Source organism: Zophobas morio, unplaced genomic scaffold (genome assembly GCF_036711695.1).
Source record: "Zophobas morio isolate AGI-343-1 ecotype UQ-CSIRO unplaced genomic scaffold, CSIRO_AGI_Zmor_V1 ptg000024l, whole genome shotgun sequence".
In the NCBI taxonomy this organism is placed as follows: Eukaryota; Metazoa; Arthropoda; class Insecta; order Coleoptera; family Tenebrionidae; genus Zophobas; species Zophobas morio.
The window spans coordinates 846,486-866,463 of record NW_026972129.1 but is presented as its reverse complement, the minus strand read 5'-3'; the positions used below and the strand labels follow the sequence as shown (position 1 = coordinate 866,463).

General features: G+C 34.4%; 1 protein-coding gene across 16 annotated transcripts in view; it reads left to right on the top strand.

Moving 5' to 3' along the window:
• Positions 1 to 19,978, top strand: part of Dscam2 (Down syndrome cell adhesion molecule 2) — a 956,598-nt gene that overhangs the window by 268,484 nt on the left and 668,136 nt on the right. For all 16 annotated transcript variants that reach the window (XR_010281598.1, XM_064064644.1, XM_064064647.1 and 13 more), the window contains exon 10: positions 15,913 to 16,185. Coding sequence is in view for 15 of the 16 variants with exons in the window: in XM_064064644.1 (XP_063920714.1) it covers positions 15,913 to 16,185 (273 nt within the window). In the remaining variant the exon portion in view is untranslated. The remainder of the gene's footprint in view (positions 1 to 15,912; positions 16,186 to 19,978) is intronic.

Below are 19,978 nucleotides of genomic sequence, written 5' to 3'. Positions count from 1 at the left end.
TCTTCGAATACCGCAGTCAGAGATTCCCCTGCAAGGAAATGTCCGGGAGTTAAAGGTTCGAGAGCATTAGGATCATTACTGAGGGAGGTGAGAGTGCGCGAGTTCAAAATCGCTTCAATTCGGGTCAGAAGCGTGTACAATTCTTCATAAGTCAAAAGTGCAAGCCCAATTGTTCTTTTCATCAGAGTTTTGACCGATTTGACGTTAATCTCCCATAGCCCACCATATGCGGTGATCGTGCTGGAATAAAATGAAAATCCATATTCCTCTCTGCTAGTTTTCCTATTACCTTTGACTGAAAATCTGAAGATTTTAAAAATACCGTAAGCTTTTGCGCTTCGTGATTTGCCGCACCGACGAAATTAGAACCATTGTCCGAATATAGGTGACGAATTTGACCTCTTCTTGCATAGCCCCTAAAAAGGACTCAGTTGTGAGATTACCGACTAGCTCCAACTGCACGGCCTTGGTCGCAAAACAGACAAAAATTGCGATGTATGCCTTTACTTGTCTTTTTCCTCGACCGCTTGACTCCTTAATTAAAATTGGACCTATGTAATCAACGCCGGAAATAAAGAAAGGACGATTTGGTGTGAGCCTCTAAGCAGGTAAATCCCCCATCATTTGAATAGTTTTCCCCGGTTTATTTCGAAAACAAGCGACACACCTGTGTATCACTTGCCTGATAACACTGCGCGGTGAGATAATCCAAAATTTTTGCCTTATTGCGGCCAGAGTACCTTCGGTCCCAGCATCTAAATTTTCGGTGTGGTATTGTTCTATGTTTAGTTTAGTCACGGTATGATTACTGGGCATTAAGAATGGATGCTTTGTGGAAAAATTAAATTCAGCGTTCCTTAAACGTCCGCCGACCCTGAGTAAATTGTCCTTTGATAAAAATGGATTCAAAGTTAAAATGGAACTTTTACTGTTTATTGGTTTTCCTTTTTTGAGACTATTTAACTCTGTCGCAAATGTCTGGTTTTGTACCCACCGAATGATTGTGAAATTCGCCTTTTGTAATTCGAAGATTTTCAACGGAGCGGATAGAATTAGCGCTTGTCGCTTTGATTTTCTATAATTATCAACCCAACGTAGGCAGTATGCTATTACACGATTAAGTGTACGCAGGAAGATATTTTTGCCATCACGGGTAAAGGTGTTATGGTTGTTTCTGCCGCGGCTATATTTTTGCGTTTTTCCGGCATTTCGTTAATATTGCTAAAATCGGGATATTCCGACAGAGTTCGCTCGAAATCTGACATGAGCCACGTCGGACCTTTAAACCAAAATTCATTGCTAATAAGTTCGCCAGGTTGAAGGCCGCGACTTACTAGATCAGCCGGGTTTTCTTCACCGCTAACATGTCGCCAATCTGAGATGTTAGTTAATTTTTGAATTTCCGCTACACGATTTGCTACGAAAGTTTGCCACGTATTTGGAGTGCCATTTAGCCACGCTATGGTTACCTTTGAATCTGACCATAGATATTGTTTTGTTATATTTACGTTTTTCAATGCTTGTCTGACTGCAGAGATGAGCCTTGCAAGCAGCAACGCTCCACACAATTCCAGTCTAGGCAATGTTACCGTTTTTGATATCTGGTGAGTGAATTTTACGCGACTATTATTACCATTACACATAACCATCCAGTTAAATTAACTGGTAAAAAAAATATACCCATAAATAAATTATTGTGAATTTATTTTTATTTAAGTACACGCGTATAATTGCACAACAATAATTGTTAGTCAAAAAGAATGATAAAGAAAGGCAACGTCATAAAAAACAAATTACTCGTTTCGATGTAAGGTCCCTTATATAAGTTAACAACATAGATCTATTTAGTTATAGGTAAAATTCTAATACGGAATTTATTCTTGAACTAAGTCGTAAATTGTAAATAGCTATAAATTCGGAAATAATTCTTTTTAAAAGATACAAGTCAAAAATGTATTAGGCATGAAACATTCCAATTCCGTTTCAAAATTTGCAAGCATTTTATTTCAAAAGCTGATTTTTGTAAACGTTCCAGTAGTAAATTATTAATGTTTAGGTGGATTTTGCTTCGAAATTTTAATTTTCATATTACTTTTACGTTTTAATTTAAAAAATTAAAAATGTAAATGTATTATCTGTGACCATTGATGTAGAAATGTCGTTTCTACAAATAAGAATACTACAAAAAATTGTGAACTCTTTTACTGGTATGCAGAACTACAAATCTTGTTCACTAAAATTTTTGAGAAAATAAGTTCAATCATTCCCGAGAAAAAATTAAACAAAAATGTTACTGTTTAGTAAAAAATTAAATTATTTGTTTATCGAGCAACAAATCTATTTGAAATTTAAATTTGTAAAATTTGGAATCTAATAATTTGAAACTGTTGTAATATTTGTACATTTATATCCTATTTTGTATTATTCTTGTTAAGGTTAGGTTAAGAACATTCTAGCAACATCGAGTAAGTGTCGCCACCTATAGTATAGTTTAGTATATAAGTGCGGACTCTGTGAGAACTCTCTCTCTCGCCTTTTAGTCGTCGACGTGGTAGGACGTCACAACTTGTACATACAATAAAGTAAGGTTAAGAGCAGGTTTTACTCAAGCCATTCATTCGTTTCTCGAACTGTGAAATCAGTGAAGTCTGAGGGACGTAAACATTTTCGAGGGGAGAGGTGAATCTTAGTCACAGCGTACACAGAAAGATTCAACTTAGTTCGGGTACCGTCGTCGACTTGTAACACTCCACCGATTATATATATGACAAAAGTATTTTAAAATACGATCTCGTCGTGTCTGTACTTTGCGTTTTAAGGTGGGAGTAGATGTGAGCCCCCGCTTAGCGTCTTTCCGCACCTGACCTGAGTGAAGGCGACCAGAAATCGGCTTGCATTTTGTCCGAAAACATGCGTTCTGTTTTTTCGTTTCATAGCAACATTTTGTAATTTACAACGTCGCAATTTTATATACACAGTTACGAAACATTGATCTTGCTGCCCCTGTTTGAATTTTTCAAAGGCGTCATTTAATTGCCGAATTACAAACGCTTCTTTTAAGCCAATTTTATGTGATTTTGTTAATTTTTATTGCAACAGTTATTTATCAAATTTAAAAAATTCGAACGGTGGCAAAATGCCCCATCCTTTGACAACACCCAATTCAATTTTCAACTATTTTTAACCATTAATAAATCAATGATTCGAAAAATCATAACCCATTGCACGGGCTACTTTCCGTGTGGGTAAAATCTCCTCTTAACAGAGTCTTCCATTTAAAAGTACAGAAACTCCTACACCTACCTCATTAACAAATATCATATATTCGGTCCGCCGCGCTGTCATATGTACACAATAGAATGGCAGAAACGTGGCTTGCCACATGTACACCTGCTGGTGTGCTTAGTGAACAAAATTAGACCAAACCAAATTGACAGCGTTATTTCAGCTGAATTACCGGATAAACATGAAAATCCTGTCCTGTACGAAATCGTAAAGAAACACATGGTACACGGCCCTTGCGAATTCTCCATGTATGCGAGATTCCAAATGCAGCAAAAAATTTCCGAAGTCGTTCCAAACTCAAACGACTACTAGCGATGACGGATATCCCAAATATCGTCGACGATCGCCAGAACAGGGTGGGCAAAGTGCCACCGTCCGAAACCATGATATTGATAACCGATGGATCGTTCCCTATAATCCGCTCCTTTTGAAAATTTTTGATGCTCACATCAACGTAGAGTTGTGTAGTTCAAAAAAGTCAATCCAATATGTTACTAAATACATTAATAAAGGCAGTGATCAAGCCACTTTCAGCATACAATCACCAAATGAAGTGGAAAAATATCAGTCTGGACGTTACATCTGCAGCTCTGAAACTGTATGGAGGATTTTATCATTCGAAGTGCACGACCGGGCTCCCACAATTGTCCACCTTGCAGTTCATTTAGAAAATGGATAAAGAGTATATTTCACTGAGAACAATATACAAGAAGTTGTTAATAACCCGCGGGACACAACATTGACGGCATTCTTCAAGTTATGTGCTCAAGATGATTTCGCGAAAACACTGACATATGACAGAGTTCCAAGTTACTATACATGGAACCAGAGTTCTAAAACTTTTCAACGGCGAAAACAAGGTACTGCGGTTGATGGTTTCCCCGGAGTAAAAAAAAACGGATGCTCTTGGCAGAGTCTACGTGATTCATCCCAACAACAGCGAATACTTTTATCTGAGAATGTTACTGCATATTGTAAACATCCTTTGCACACCTAAGAACTGTACAAGGTGTTGTTTACAATACTTATCAAGCAGCATGCAAAGCTATGGGACTCTTGGAAGACGATTCTCACTGAGAAAACACATTATCAGAAGCAGCTATTTGCAGTTCAGCTACATCATTAAGATATTTATTTGCCATCATAGTAGCGTTTTGTCAAGTAACTGATTCTGTTAATCTATGGAATAAATTTCAAGAAAATATGGCCAGTGATATTCTGATTCGGCGACGGCGAGTATTAAACTCAGATGATGTACAATATGATCAAAACATATTTGACGAAACATTATTTGAATTGAACAAAGTAGTGCAATTACTTTCGAGTAAATCGATCAAGGATTTTGGGTTGCCGATGCCAGCTAATACTACCAACTCAGATTTAACTAATAGTGCCGAATACACAAGAGAAACATCATACGATCAAACGAGACTTTTACAAAATATAGCTCAAGATGAGCCACGATTAAACATCGATCAGAAAAAAGTATTCACTGCATTACTATCATCAATTGATAACAATGAAGGGAAAATGTTTTTCCTTGGTGCCCCAGGAGGTACAGGAAAAACATTTGTAATCACTCTGCTTTTAAAAAAAGTGAGATCTATCGGAAAAATTGCATTAGCTGTCGCGCCATCCGACATTGCGGCTACGCTTTTGGAAGGAGGCCGAACCGCACACTTTACATTCAAGCTCCCGCTGAAAATCACCGATGATAATAACAGCGTCTGTAGTGTTTCTAAACAGAGCAATACAGGAAAATTGATGCGTGACTGCTCATTAATAGTCTGGGACGAAGCTACCATGTCAAACAAGACGTCTGTGGAAGCACTGGATAGGACAATGCGCGAAAAATTCACCTATGGGTGGATGTACAATTCTGTTCTCAGGAGACTTTCGTCAAAATAATGACGAAATAAATGTTTCCCTAAAAAGATCCAACCTTTGGCTACACGTCAATAAATTAGAGCTTAAAACTAATATGAGGGTTTCGTTATCTTCACCTGAGAACAGGCTTTTTCCAGAGATGCTTCTAAAAGTTGGCAATGGAGAGTTAACACAAAGTGAGGGAAGTATTAACCTAGAAAACCTTTGTGTTTTGACAGACAACATCCAAGAGTTAGTCAACAATCCTGACATTGATAACATAAGTTGTAAGACAATATCTTGGTTTAAGGAAAGAGCGATTCTGTCACCAACTAACGAACAAGTAGATAAAGTAAATAACTTGATTCTTTCAAAGATTGATGCGCCAACGCAAATATACTACTCGGTCGATACTGTTCTCTATTTGGAAGAAGCTGTTCATTTTCCTACAAAATTTCTTAATTCTTTGAACCCGTCTGGACTCCTTCCTCACAAAATGGTGTTGAAAGTAGGTTGTCCTGTTATTTTAATAACAAACCTGACTCCACCTAAACTTTGCAATGGCACGCGTTTGCTGGTAAAATCACTGAAAACTTTCATAATAGAGTGCACAGGATGTGGTACCGGAGAAGATGTATTGATTCCCGGAATCCCTCTGATACCATCGGATCTACCATTCCAATTTAAACGCCTACAGTTTCCGGTAAAGACATCTTTTGCAATGACCATTAATAAATCGCAAGGTCAAACCTTCAATGTTGTGGGGTTAGATTTGAGCGTTGAGTGTTTTTCACATGGCCAACTATATGTCGGTCTTTCAAGAGTAACCTCTAAAGAAAACATGTTTGTATTGTCCAATGACAAGAAAGCTGTGAACGTTGTATATAAAGACATTCTGTAGTATATTAATTGTAAAAATAAAATAAATAGGTAAAAATGTAAAAAGTAAATAAGTAAAAATGTAGTACAGGGCTTTTATAAATGATTCTAAGGGCGTAGTTGGCCATGGATTTCAAAAATACCGCTTCGCTGAAATTACGCCCGTGATTATGCCTCATTATGACAGTTCTCACTTGTCACATTAATGTCTAATGTCATTTATAACCAGATCTCCGTACAGTTAAATCTAAGAGGCGGCACGTTTACATGACCTACTACGAGCCTATAGTCATTTATAGAAACCCTGTATATGAATTTAGATATTCCAAAGATAGCAGGAAATCTTCACGGTAAAGGGGAATTGTTTTACTCCGAATTTAACGCGTGCGAAGCCGCGGGCAAAAGCTAGTCAATAATAAAAGAATAACAACTGTTACATAATTTAAAATTTTCATTTATTTAAAATATAAAAATGAACTGCTATGTTTTCATAATTGAGCATTTGACTTGTACATTTTTTCATTACCAACATTTTCTTATTCTCTTTAAAATGAACTTATCAAAACACACGTTTTCGAAATAAACATGTGAAAATAAAGTTGAATAAAACAATAAATATCCTAGCATAAAATCGATATTATTAACACGTAATGAACATAATATAATACATTGACAATTAAAAAATATATTTCACGAAAGCACATTTTAATACTAAAAGTCAAAATAAGTTTAAATAAAAATATTTGTTTTCCAAAATATACCGTTTTTTTAATAATGGATTGAGTTACTCAATGTGTAATCATTTTCTCAACTGGTGTGAAAATTAATTTTTCAATTTTTAAATTTAAATTTCTTGTTTTCGAAAATACACATATACGTAGACAATGTTGAACAGAACAGTACATAACAAGATAAAATCTGCAAATAAAATTTACTTATGTTTACTTGTGCATGATTCGATAAATCGATACCTATTTATCTACTAATTTTCTTTTTAATTATTATGTTGTAAAATCATATATGTATCACGGTTATAACTTGTGCTTTCTTATTGAGACTTGAGATTCCCTTAATAAAAAAAATATGTATATTTCTTGCATATTTATTTATTTGATTATACTTTGTTCATAATTAGCTAAAATGGATACGTAACTTGAAACAGACATACAAATTTGGTGAAATTGTTCGTTTTTTACGTAAGACTACTCGTTGATTGTATTTTTATCGTCTGCATTTCAATATAAAAAGATTAATGTGTAGTCAAGTTGGCTGAGGGGTCTAAGGCGTTAGATTTAAGCTCTGGTTCTCGAAAGGGAGCGTGGGTTCGAATCCCACACATGTCAGTTTTTTTTTGTTATTGGCGTTCTTCTGGCTGTCGAAATCCCCCTGAGTGAATTGGCCCCAGTCCACTGGAGTTAACATAAAATAAACAAACAAATTTTGCGATTATTTTTACAGAAGACTGTGTCGTTGAATATATACAGGGTTAGTCACGAGAGAATTACTTCTGAAAATTATTTTTACGCAACCCAAAATACTAATACCCTGTACCACTTGATATTATCTAAATTTAAAATGAAATGCCTAATCCATGATTGCTTTGACTTTGGCAGTGTCACTTTGACGTTAATTAATTTTTAACATTTTTTTTCATCGTTGACTCGCCTCTAGAGCCCCATTCGATCGACGACATACAGTCAGATCAATCTGGGCTATACTGAAGCCGTAAGTGCTCTACCAATGTTGTTCGCCGCTAATGTGCATGTGTTAATTCGCCATCTCTGCGTCACCTAGAGCCTCTTCGAAGTGCAAATCTGCAACCTCTGGACTTCTTCGGCCATCCATTTACAAAATGCCCAACATTTTTAACAGATTAGTAGTTAAATTATTTACTTACTTGTTTGAGTTTGTGTTGTAACCTTTGAATAAAATTCCGTAAAAGGAATTTTTAGAAATAATTTCTCGTGATTAATCGGTTGCAAAAAATCAAGAGGCACACTGACAAATTTATTAGTGGCGCCGGAGGAGATTTCCGACTGGCTGCGGTACCACCATGGACACTCGCGTAACCTCTTTTCCACAATTGTCAAAATGAGATTGCCAAACTCAAAGCAATCATGGATTAAGCATTTTATTTTAAATTCAGTCAGTATCAAATGGTACATGGTATTCGTATTTTGGGTTGCGTAAAAATAATTTTCAGAAGTAATTCTCTCTTGACTAACCCTGTATTTTCTTCTAGAGTTCCCACATTTCGATAAATCAGCATCCATTTTTGAGACTTCAATACACTTCAGACGACTATTTAAGCCTACAACTGAGTCTGTTGAGAATTTTTGCACTGGCGAAATTTGCCACAAAATGAATGCTACATTATTTTTTGAAACAATAAGCCGAAGACCTGCAGCTCTTATACATCTTTTGTTTATATAAAACAATTCCAGCCCGATCTTGATACATATTCTTGTATCTGGTCTTCGCCTAAATCACTAACGCACCAGCTAGACCATCCCCTGCATTCTTGTTTAATTTTTAAACAGTTATTAAGAAGAAATACAGAAAACAGTTAGTTAGATTTTGAATTTCTGTCTGTCGTATTGAACGACTTTATGTGTTTCACAAGCGTGTCTCATCAATTAATCAGATATGTTTACAATCATGTATGTAATTTAAGTTTTTTGTCAATTTTCTCTAGTGGGTTTTAAATTAATGGAATGGAAAAATAGATGGTTAAGAATTAATATATATACTTTTGTAACCAAAATGGAAGATTTACCAACGAATTCCAATCAAAGATGTCTTAGGGATCTTATATAGATTTTTTATTTAGATAGCGCATTAATTCAATTAAAGTTATATTAAATAAAATTACGACAAATAATAATCGCTAACTACGCGCTACACTTCACGATTTGAAAATAGCCCATTACAACACATATCAAAACTTGACGAACTAATAGGGAATTTAAGAACGTGGCGAACTCCATCTTAAGATTTAAATTTAATTCATATTTTGTGTTACATATATACCCCCTGACGTTACCTCCACTGAATTAGAGCTATTTTTAAATGCACTAGAAATACAGTTACTTAATGAGGATGTTATTCTAGTTGGTGATTTCAACGTCCCTCACTTTTGCGATGTTAATCCGCCTAATTATCCTAAAATTCCTCTCCTTCAACAATTTTGTGATTCCCTTCTTCTCGTTCAGCATAATACAATGCGCAATTGTAATCAGCAGTTACTTGACCTAGTTCTAGTAAACAACCAAAATTTTACAATGGATCTTGAACATTATGTGCCAGCTCTTGTACCACCCCTCACTTGCCGTAAACTTAGAATTCTTAGCATCATCTGCTATCCATAAGTTTCCTGCAGCCAATAATGTACGCTACAACTTTAGAAAAGCCAGCTTTCCTAAACTTTACGAAGATTTATTGAAAGCAGACTGGACATTTCTCGACAATTTCGATGACGTAAATATTGCACTGGACAATTTCTATGAATATCTATATACGCTTCTAGACCAAAATGTTCCAAAAGTTTCCGGTTATTCATCTTCTAAGTTTCTAAGGGTCACGAATGAAATAGAAAATAATATTAAAACCAAAGAAAATTTCAGACGTAAGTGGTTGAGAACCAAAAATAATGTCTTCTGTAATGAATATAAAAGGCTAAGATCTCTCGTGAAAAATCAGTTGAATAGTGCATATCATCATTACATCAACCAAGTGGAGATTAACTTACAATCAAATCCTTCTGGATTATGGAGTTTCATAAACGTCAAAAAAGGAACGTCTAGAATTCCCAGCTACATGATTGATGAGGAGCACAATGAATATACTGATCTACAAGAGATTGTAAACGCATTTGCAAAAACTTTTGCAAATGCACAAACTAATGACTCGTCAACCTCCTTTTTACCCACTTATAAAAACTCTTCAGTTTGTTCAGTTTTTCCAGTTAGCCAAAACGAACTAATATCAATAATGAAAAACTTTCCTAATAAATTGACAGCCGGTGATGATTCAATTCCAAGTTTTGTTCTTCGAGATTGTAGTTCTGCATTTGTTCTACCACTCTCCATAATAATTAATTTGGCCTTAAAAACAAATACTTACCCAGAACGCTGGAAAATAGCCAGAGTCATCCCCATATTTAAAAAAGGTAGTTCTCAACTCCTCAACAACTATCGCCCAATATCTATTTTATCGAATTTTTCAAAGGTGATGGAACAGGTATTATATAAACAAATTTACTACAATGTCTAGCCCTACATATCGCCATACCAACATGGTTTTGTAAAAGGCAGATCCACTATTACTAATTTATCTGTGCTAAGTCAGACACTAGCCCAAGAAAACGATAATCAAGGTCAAATTGATGTCATCTACACTGATTTTTCTAAGGCCTTTGATTGCATCCCACACAGAATTTTACTTCGTAAACTTAATAACTTTGGCTTCTCAGCTTCACTTTTACAATTAATATGCTCTTACATCGACAATCGCGTGAATTATATTTCGTATAATGGCTTCAGGTCCTATTTATTTACATCTAATAGCGGCGTTCCGCAAGGTTCGAATCTTGGACCGTTACTTTTTAACATATTCGTAAATGACTTGCTATTATCTCTTAGTTGTCTGGTTCTTGCTAATGCTGACGACCTCAAAATATACTCAAAAATTTCCTGTATTGACGATACCCTACATTTGCAAGCCAATCTTGACAAAATCGTGCAGTGGTGTAATAATAATATTTTTAAAATTAATAAAACAAAATGCTTCTTTATATCATTCTCCCGTAAAAACACCCTTACTGAGTTCATATTCAATTGAAGGATTTTCTATTACTAAAAAAGAGTCAATCAAGGATCTTGGTGTAATATTTGAAGAAGGCTTAACATTTAACTCACACATTGAACACATAGCGAACTCAGCTAACAAGTCATTAGGTTTGATCGTGAGGGTATCTAAGTATTTCCGTAATGTCAACCTGATCAAAATTCTGTTTTATGCCTTTGTTTTAAGCAAGTTAGAATACGCATCTTTAATTTGGTATCCGATATACATCACGCAGCACATGGTCCTAGATAGAATTCTGAAGAAATTCTTGAAGTTTCTATCATTTAAATGTAATGGAACGTACCCTGAACGGGGTACGGATATGTCACTTCTCCTCTTCTGCAATGTTTTGTTAAGAAATTATGCGTATAAATATAAAGACTTAAGGAATGCAAAAATGGAAAGTTTACCTACCGAACAAATGTACGAATGTCACTTTCAAAACACCTTTAGGTTTTGTGTAATAAATAGAGAGCGGATTTCTGTCGGGCTAGGCAAGGCCAAACTAGGTACGGCTCGTACGGGATGGGAATTCATCGCAGTTACGGTCTGCATTTCGTTTATTTGAGATTAGAATAACGCTGCTTTGTTGCACCCTGCTGTTAATTTCCGTTCTCATTTACTTAGCCGTTTGATTAATAAATCGTTAATTGTATTTATGGAATAAGTGACGATTAAATTCAGTGATTATCTATCATCCGCTACTGAGTCCCGGCGATCCAGCGCGTTCCCACCTATAATCGTGACGTAGCCCGACAGAAATCCGCTGTCTAGTAATAAATGCATGCATTATTTAATCACGTGATTCCCAAACTGTCAATATTTTTATTCAATTCATTAATTCATCTAAAATAATTTTAAAAAACCATAATGGTAATTAAAAGGATATAAGAATTTTATATCATTCTTGATTAGTAATTAATTATATTTGATGGCCATCTTAGAGCTCTGGCAATTGTCTCTATCTATGTATGTATATGTAACCCGCAATACACTGATAAAAAAATATATGTATATTTAAATTTTAGTCAATTAAATCCGCTATCAAATTAATGAAACGCTAGTAATTAAGGGTTGAAAAGCGATGGTAATTTAGATATTTTGCTCATTTGTAGCGCTGGTAACACTGGTCAACAAAATTCAATTTTTTCTCTCTAACTTTGACATAATTGTAATGTTTTCGTTTAATTTGTCTCTGTGTTTGTAACAAAGGGCATAAACCTTACAACTTAGCTCAATTAAAAATAAAAATGCATATTTGATGCTAAAAACAAAAAAGCAGGTAAAACAATTTAATTTTTGTATATTTAACGGCAAAAAGTGATGTATTAACAAAAGAACAACCATGATTAAGAAAAAAACAACGATTGTAGTTTAAAAAACGAAAAAAACAAAAGAAACAGCTAAGACCGACGTTTTTTCGGTTGCCTCCTATAGATTTCATTGGAGATCTCTCGCTTGATGGTCCCGCAGTATTCTGCGAGCATTTAGGTGTTCCATCGATCTTGGTAACGTTTTTGTATCCACAAAATGCCCAGATGGAAGCGTTCTCTATGTCCGTCACTCACGTCGTCATAATTTTTGGGGAAAAAATCAAGATGCGAATACATAAAATGCACTTTTAAGAATATGTTAATTTTAAATTTTTTATATGATGATAACATGTTTTCTACTTACTAAACGTAGTTTTCTTATTGTTTCCCAAGAAGTTTGTAGCAATTTGATCACAAAAAAATACACCTTATAGAAAGTTTCCTATTACTTAATAGTACGATTTTTGTATTTTTCAAAGGATAATATTGAAGATTACTTTTAAATGAGAGCTAAGTTTGGGTTTAGCCGTTTATAATATCATTTAAAATTGTTAATTAAATAATAATTGGCTGCTATAATAAAAGTTAGAGCTTAGCTGTTGACCAGTGAATTAATATATATAAATTTTGGTGACTTTTTTATAGGATTTGCAAGACGGCTTAAAGACCCGCTGGTATTTAGGAAGTAAAAGCGCTGGCGTTTACGATATAAAAAGCGCAGGTATTTAGGAGGTAAAAGCGCTGATACTTAGGAAGTGAATGCGCGGGTATTTAAGAACCGCGGGAGATTAATTATTATCGATTAATTCGATCAATTAATAAACACTAAGCAATTAAAACCGGCTATTAATTCAAAACCGCTACGATTTAAAACCCGCTAGCAATTAAGAAGTAAAAGCGCTGGTATTTAGGAGGTAAAGGCGCTGTTATTTAAGAACCGATGGGGATTAAGGGAGAGTAATTACGGATTAATTTAATTCGAGATTAATTACGGATTAATTCGTTCAATTAATAAAACACTAAAGACCCACCGTTACAGGCGTTTCTAATTTGCAGACCACAGTTTATCTTGCAAACTGGGGGTTAAAAATGCTGCAATCAAGTCAAAACTCGACATTTGCTTATTTCTCAATACGAAGATTGTTGATACAAAATTTCAACCCGTTCGGAGAAATCGTTAAAAACTACCGCCACAACAAGCTTGCAGACTGGGGCTTAAAAATACTCTAATCAAGTTAAAATTTGACATTCGCTAGTTTTTCAATACGAGGATTATTGATGCAAAATTTCAGCCCCTTCGGAGAAACCCTCACAAACCACCCCCAAAACAACTTTGCAGACTGGGGGTTAAAAATGTTCCAATCAAGTCAAAACTCAATAATGTTAAATGTAGTTAATGTCACCTTTTCAAAGCACCTATCAGTGACTCGATTAATATCAATTAATATCGCAGATCTTACACTTAGTACAAGATTTCAAAACTAATTAAAAAGGTAGTATGGCAAAATCCTTACCTGTAATTTGCAGCTTGATTTTATTATAACATTTTGGTAACAAAGACTTGCTACTTACTTAGGTAGTGTATTACATATAAATAAAACCAAGTTGTTAGAATAAATTAATTTATATATTCTTTTTTTTAACAAATTTATATGCAAAGTACAACTAAAAAAACAAAAATAAAAATTCAACGCTTTGGCAAAATATAATTATGAATATGAGAATGGTTACTAAAAATATATGCATTAAAATAAAGTTATAAAAGGTAACAAAACAATATTTTTCATAATTAACAATGCATATTAAGATCATTGGGTGATGAACTGATGACGCAGTTGTAGGAATTAGCTCGGTTTGCGCGAAGGTGGAGATAACACGACGACCGTCGCAACCAATGTTAACCAATTAAAAACTCAAGTAAATTTCCTGCTGCTGCTTTTATATGCTTTCTTATGAAATTATTTTTGTTTTATGCCCAAACGCTTTCGAACACGCCACTGGAACAACCAGTTTCTCTGAGGACCTGGAAGAACCATTTATGACCCTAGTAGAAAGCGCGGTACCAGGCATTTTTTCAAACTGTCTTCCCTCCTCTCATTCTACCTCTATGGTGCGCGCACCTACTTTAGAAATATGTACTGTTTCTTTATATGTGACTGAAATTTTTCTGCTACTTGTACTATAAATGAATGTGAACTATGAATCACTTTTATAAGTTGCTTGAAGGTGACTAAAACTTAACATGATAATTTTTTGTTTAAAGAACTCAGCAAGTGGTTACTTTCGACTCAATTGGAGTATTTTTAAGCTCCAGTATGGAAGATTGCTTTGGGGTACTTGTTAAGAGCAGCTTAAAAGAGGCTGTTTTTTTTTGCATTATCACTTCTCGTATAGATAAAAACTAAACACAAAGTTTCGATTTGGTAATAATATTTTTAACCCAGTCTGCAAGCTTGTTGTGGGGTTAGTTTTTAACGATTTCTCCGAACTAGTTGAAATTTTGTATCAACAATCTTCGTATTGAGAAATTAGGAAATATCGAGTTTTGACTTGATTGAACCATTTTAAACCCACAGTCTGCAAGGTTGTTTTGGGGATGATTTTTGAGGGTTTCTTCGAATAGGCTGAAATTTTGTATCGATAATCCTCGTATTGAAAAACTAGCGAATGTCAAATTTTAACTTGATTAGAGTATTTTTAAGCCCCAGTCTGCAAACTTGTTGTGGCGGTAGTTTTTAACGATTTCTCCGAACGGGTTGAAATTTTGTATCAACAATCTTCGTATTGAGAAATAAGCAAATGTCGAGTTTTGACTTGATTGCAGCATTTTTAACCCCCAGTTTGCAAGATAAACTGTGGTCTGCAAATTAGACAGGCCCCACCGTTACTACTTATATCCAAGACACATATCATTAGATGTAAGTGGACGTAAGTTTTGATACATTTTATATAAGTGCAGCGATATAAAAAAATTAGTTTTGATAATTATGACACAAATTTCCGGATAATTTTTTAAATATTGAAAATTACTATTTTACCATGTCCAGTGTGTTTGTAGACGTTGTAATTTTGGGGAGGCACGTGCCCTTGTGCTCCGCCCCCCCCCCCCTCCCCCGCAACAGCCACTCCTGCCTTTTCTTTGATTTGCCCAGATGTTCTCATAAAAAACAAAATTCCCAAAATCAAATTTTGTAATTTTTGGAAAAAGCTGTCTTATTGTAGTTCAAGGGTGAGTGAAGGTTTGTCGAAATAAATAAAAAACTTTGGACCATTTTTTTTTTGCCTGTAGGAATTTACTTAAAGGTATAGAATAAGCAAAAACAGATTTTAAAAAATATAGAAAAATAACAATATTTTGCGTTTTCAAAGTATTCAAAGAAGTAGCTTTACATGATTATAATCGCGCGATTTTTAGTTTACAAATGGAGTTTTATGAAAGGTGTCTTTGTATAATCTTCTAATAATTGAAGGGATTTATTTTTTATTGTATCCAGAATGTGTTGTGGGGGGCAGACCCCTTATCCCACACTTGGGGTTCCATTCCGTTAGGTAATGTAACCCCAGCTTAACAATAATAAAACACATGGTTGTAATAATTTTGATAACGTTTACTTCTTTAGTTATTTTGCTCTCCGATTATTGAAAGCATTTGAATTCTTTTTGAATGAAATAACAATTTAAAAATAAGCAATTCTTCACGACTAATTTTTAATGTGTTTTCCAGGAATGCCCTATATTCGTCTAATTCCAAAAGTCACTGCTGTAGCTGGAGAAATATTGCAATTAAAGTGTCCAGTAGCCGGATATCCAATTGAAGAGGTTCACTGGGAACGTGGAGGGAGAGATCTTCCAGGCGACTTAAGACAAAAAGTTTTGCACGATGGAACTTTACTGATAAATCCTGTTGAAAAGAAAGCTGATTCTGGGGTATACACCTGCTGGGCAAGAAATAAGCAAGGTCAAAGTGCACGCCGAAGTGGAGAAGTGAATGTTATAGGTCAGATATTTTAAATATTTTTATGTAGCACTGTTTAAAACACAACGAAATAAGGTATTTCGAAGTTGTAAATTATGTTGGTTGTGAATATAAAACACAAATCGGGTAAAAACAGAAAACAATAATAACTAATGTCGTTACACTGTTATTAATGTAAGTACGGTACGGAAACCAATTTCTAAATTTTTCGAAAAATATATATTTTTGTTACGATTGTCTTGTTAATTATATGATTCTGTAGGGTGCGACAGAACAAAGGAATTTTAACACGTCACACGTAAAATTTCATGGTACAGTGCTTACCATAAAAGAGTCGCTTGTAAAACATTATCGCATTAAAGAAGTAATTTCAGATATCGATTTTTAAAATGAAATTAGCTATTTTACAAATTTTGGCACACATCTTTTATGATGCGAAAAACGATCCTGCTTATATTGTTAAAATCTAAAATCTTTTACAATTGTTTGAAGTTTAATTCGAATTTTCTGTGTTCACATGGCAAACCGGTTAGATAAAAACATTACTAAATATCATGTTTTTCATATACCCTAACACCGTTTATTAAATTTAAGGATACAAACTTTAAAAACTATATGCTACTAAAGGTTTAAATAGTGTTTATTTACTCATTTTCGTGTAAATTTTGGTAACAAGCACATTAGTATCTATATCCTGATTGCTTATACACATCGTAAATTCTTAGTGTTTTTTTTTTAAATTTGTTATTTTGTTGGCAGGATCGTGATCATTTCTACGGACATATACAATTTACCTCTCTAGATTGTGTTTTCTTGTTATCTTTTGGCAAGTGTATTGTGTAGTGCATCTCATCTTTTAAGGAATTGAATAACTATGTGGATAGAGGATAGTATTTTTTAAATGCCATAAAATGTGTCCATATGTAATTAAATTTAGTTATAATTGTTTTGCAAAATTCAACATATTGAATTTGACTTTTGTCTTGAGTGAACGTTTTATTAAAAACGTCTTTAACTAACCTAACTTCCATCGGAAATTTTTTTTTTTCACTTCCTCCGAATTATAAATTAAAAAAGTAGATTGTTAAAATTATGGTCGTTTCTCTGATTGTAGCCATCATATGCTTAGATCACATAATAAATAGATACCAATACTCAAACTGAAAGCTGGGACAAGACATGAAGCTATCTGTTGTCGTTTTCTACGTCAAGGGGAGTATTATAATGCTATCCTTGTGTGATCACCACATCTTCATCCTTGTTATATGCATTTCATCTATATATGTCTATTTCACTTCCATCCTGGTACCGCACCAGCGCAACAAATCGCTTTTGACAGATGTTTCTTCTAACCTCTCTTTCCAGTTCTTGTACGAAAAACAATTTTAGAATTTAGAACAAAGATTCTATTTTAAGTGATGTAATCATAAAGGATCACAATTGCTGCCCAATAATTTACTATTCCTTTCGTTATCTACTGTGAATTATTTATAAAATCAAGCTGTCAACATCTTTCGTACGAAATTAGTTCAGACATACTTCCTAAAATTAAGGCGCGCAAAATTCAAATAGTGATCAAGCAAGGATAGCTTGATTGTAATCCCTCTATGCAGAAGAGAGATGTGTGACAGGAGAATGTCGTCACAGGCTCTACCAGGGAAAGAACACGGCATGGTGGTATCTATTTATTATATGATCTAAGATCATATGCTACGCTAGTAATATAATTTAAAAATTGTAATATAACTTGCGACAATAATTAGCAATATAATAAAGTAAATGTTAAATAAAAATATATCATATAAAATGTTCAAAAACATTTTACATATAGTCAAATAAACAAGAGAGCCAGCACTCCTGGGTGTTTAGTTTTCTGAAATTTTATTATAATCTAGCTTCCGCGGCGGTTTTGCTCTGAAAATTTAAGTTTGTTATAGCTGCTTTCAAAATAAGAGAACAGAACCCCCTGCAGCGACCCTACTTGACTTAAGGATATCACAATTTCAAGCGGTTTAGGGCTATAAGCTTAATCCATTATACCTGGTACAAGCTGTCAATCATTCCTATTGGCCTACCTACCGCTTAGTGTTAGAAAACCCTAAAAGTCAAGTCAGTTTTCCAGGTAGTTTTATTCTCTTATTTTGAAAGCAGCTATACCATAGTTATTTCCCATAATAGTTGTAGCAGCTACAGCTTACTTCTTTTAAACTTGGATGTTCTATATATGGAAATACCGGGTGTCTGGAAAATGGCGGATTAACTCTCTGCTACGCTCTTAACAATCAACTGGGGAGTCTAGGAAAAATAGTAAAAAAATTCCTTTTCACATTATGGTAGAGTTAGCAATTGGTTATTTTGTTACGTTTAACAACTAAACAACACAAACTTTTACTACGTTTTTTTCGTAATTTACATCGTAAAGAATTTTTTTCTTATTTTTTTGGGACTCTCGAAACCCCCGTACATAACGAACTGAAGTGTTAATCCGGTATAGTAAAACACCTTTTCTAAGGTTATATGGCAGCAGTACAGTTCTTGACCACTAATAATGGGCTGCTTTACGGAGGCGTCCCTTATACCCATAAATCATTTACACGCGTTCAAAAACTTGAAGCTAACACATCCGGCTTCAGATTTGAGCGAATGTTCTTACCTGGTACTTTTAACAAAACAAAGCACACAAGATAAATGCTTTTCTTTATTGTAATATTATATAGGAAACTGGACCACTTTGATGTAACACAGTTTTATTTTTAATATCATGGTAGTAATTTGAATGTACGTTCCTAATTTGTCAAACAAAACATTAGTTAAAGCCTATTTTTTCAAATTTGGAAGCGTATGTCAAACCTAAGGTCCAGTTTTCTATGGCCGCGACTGTACAATTAATTGAGTATATACTTTCTTTTCTTTTTATACTAAAACTTCCAAGTACGTCTCTGTGTCGCATGACAGGTAGCGAGCTGGAAACGCAATGTTATTTGCAACCATTGGTGTTTCTGTTAAATTGTAATGTAGGACTAATAAAGCAACGCGTGCTTTTTGTTGAGTAATCACTAATCAGCACAGAACTAACTTTATTAAGGTAAAAATAGTAAAAGGTAAAAGAACATGGACAACAAGTGTCGCTACTTATACAAATGGCACTCAATGTTTCGATACTCTCAACACGCCCACTGTTGAAACATTAAAGGCCTCACAAATATTTAGATCTTATCGTTAGACAAGGTTATATAATTATCATGTTCTGTTAATTGAAATAACAAATTTCTTAAATAGATAGCCATGTATTCAGCTTCAGTGCTAGATATTCAACTGTTTTTTGTTTAACGCTTCCAGGCGATCACAAAACCAGACAGTTTAAAAGCGAAACCTGTGTATGATCTTCGATTCAACAAATTACTCGCCCAATCGACGTTTACCTAACCTTCTAATTTTGTGGCGTCCTTTACAAACAAGGCATAATCTTTGGTACCCTGCAAATACCTTAAAAAATTTTTTTGCACATTTCCAGTACGTTTCATTATAAGTAGCTATTATTGACTTTGACTGAGAAAGCTCACACTAAACGAAATGTCAGGTAGAGTTAATACTGATTGATAATAATTGACACTTCCTATTATTTCCTGATAAAGCACAGCATCTTTCTTTTAGCATCGGACTTAATTTCTAGCTTATTTTCTCTAGGAATTGGTTTACTTTCAGTCATGTTGAATCGCTTCAATATTTGCTCAATATAAGCTTGCTGATCTAAGGTTACTGCACCATTTAATTTATCTATGTTAATCAATACGCGTACCTAGACCCTGCTTGG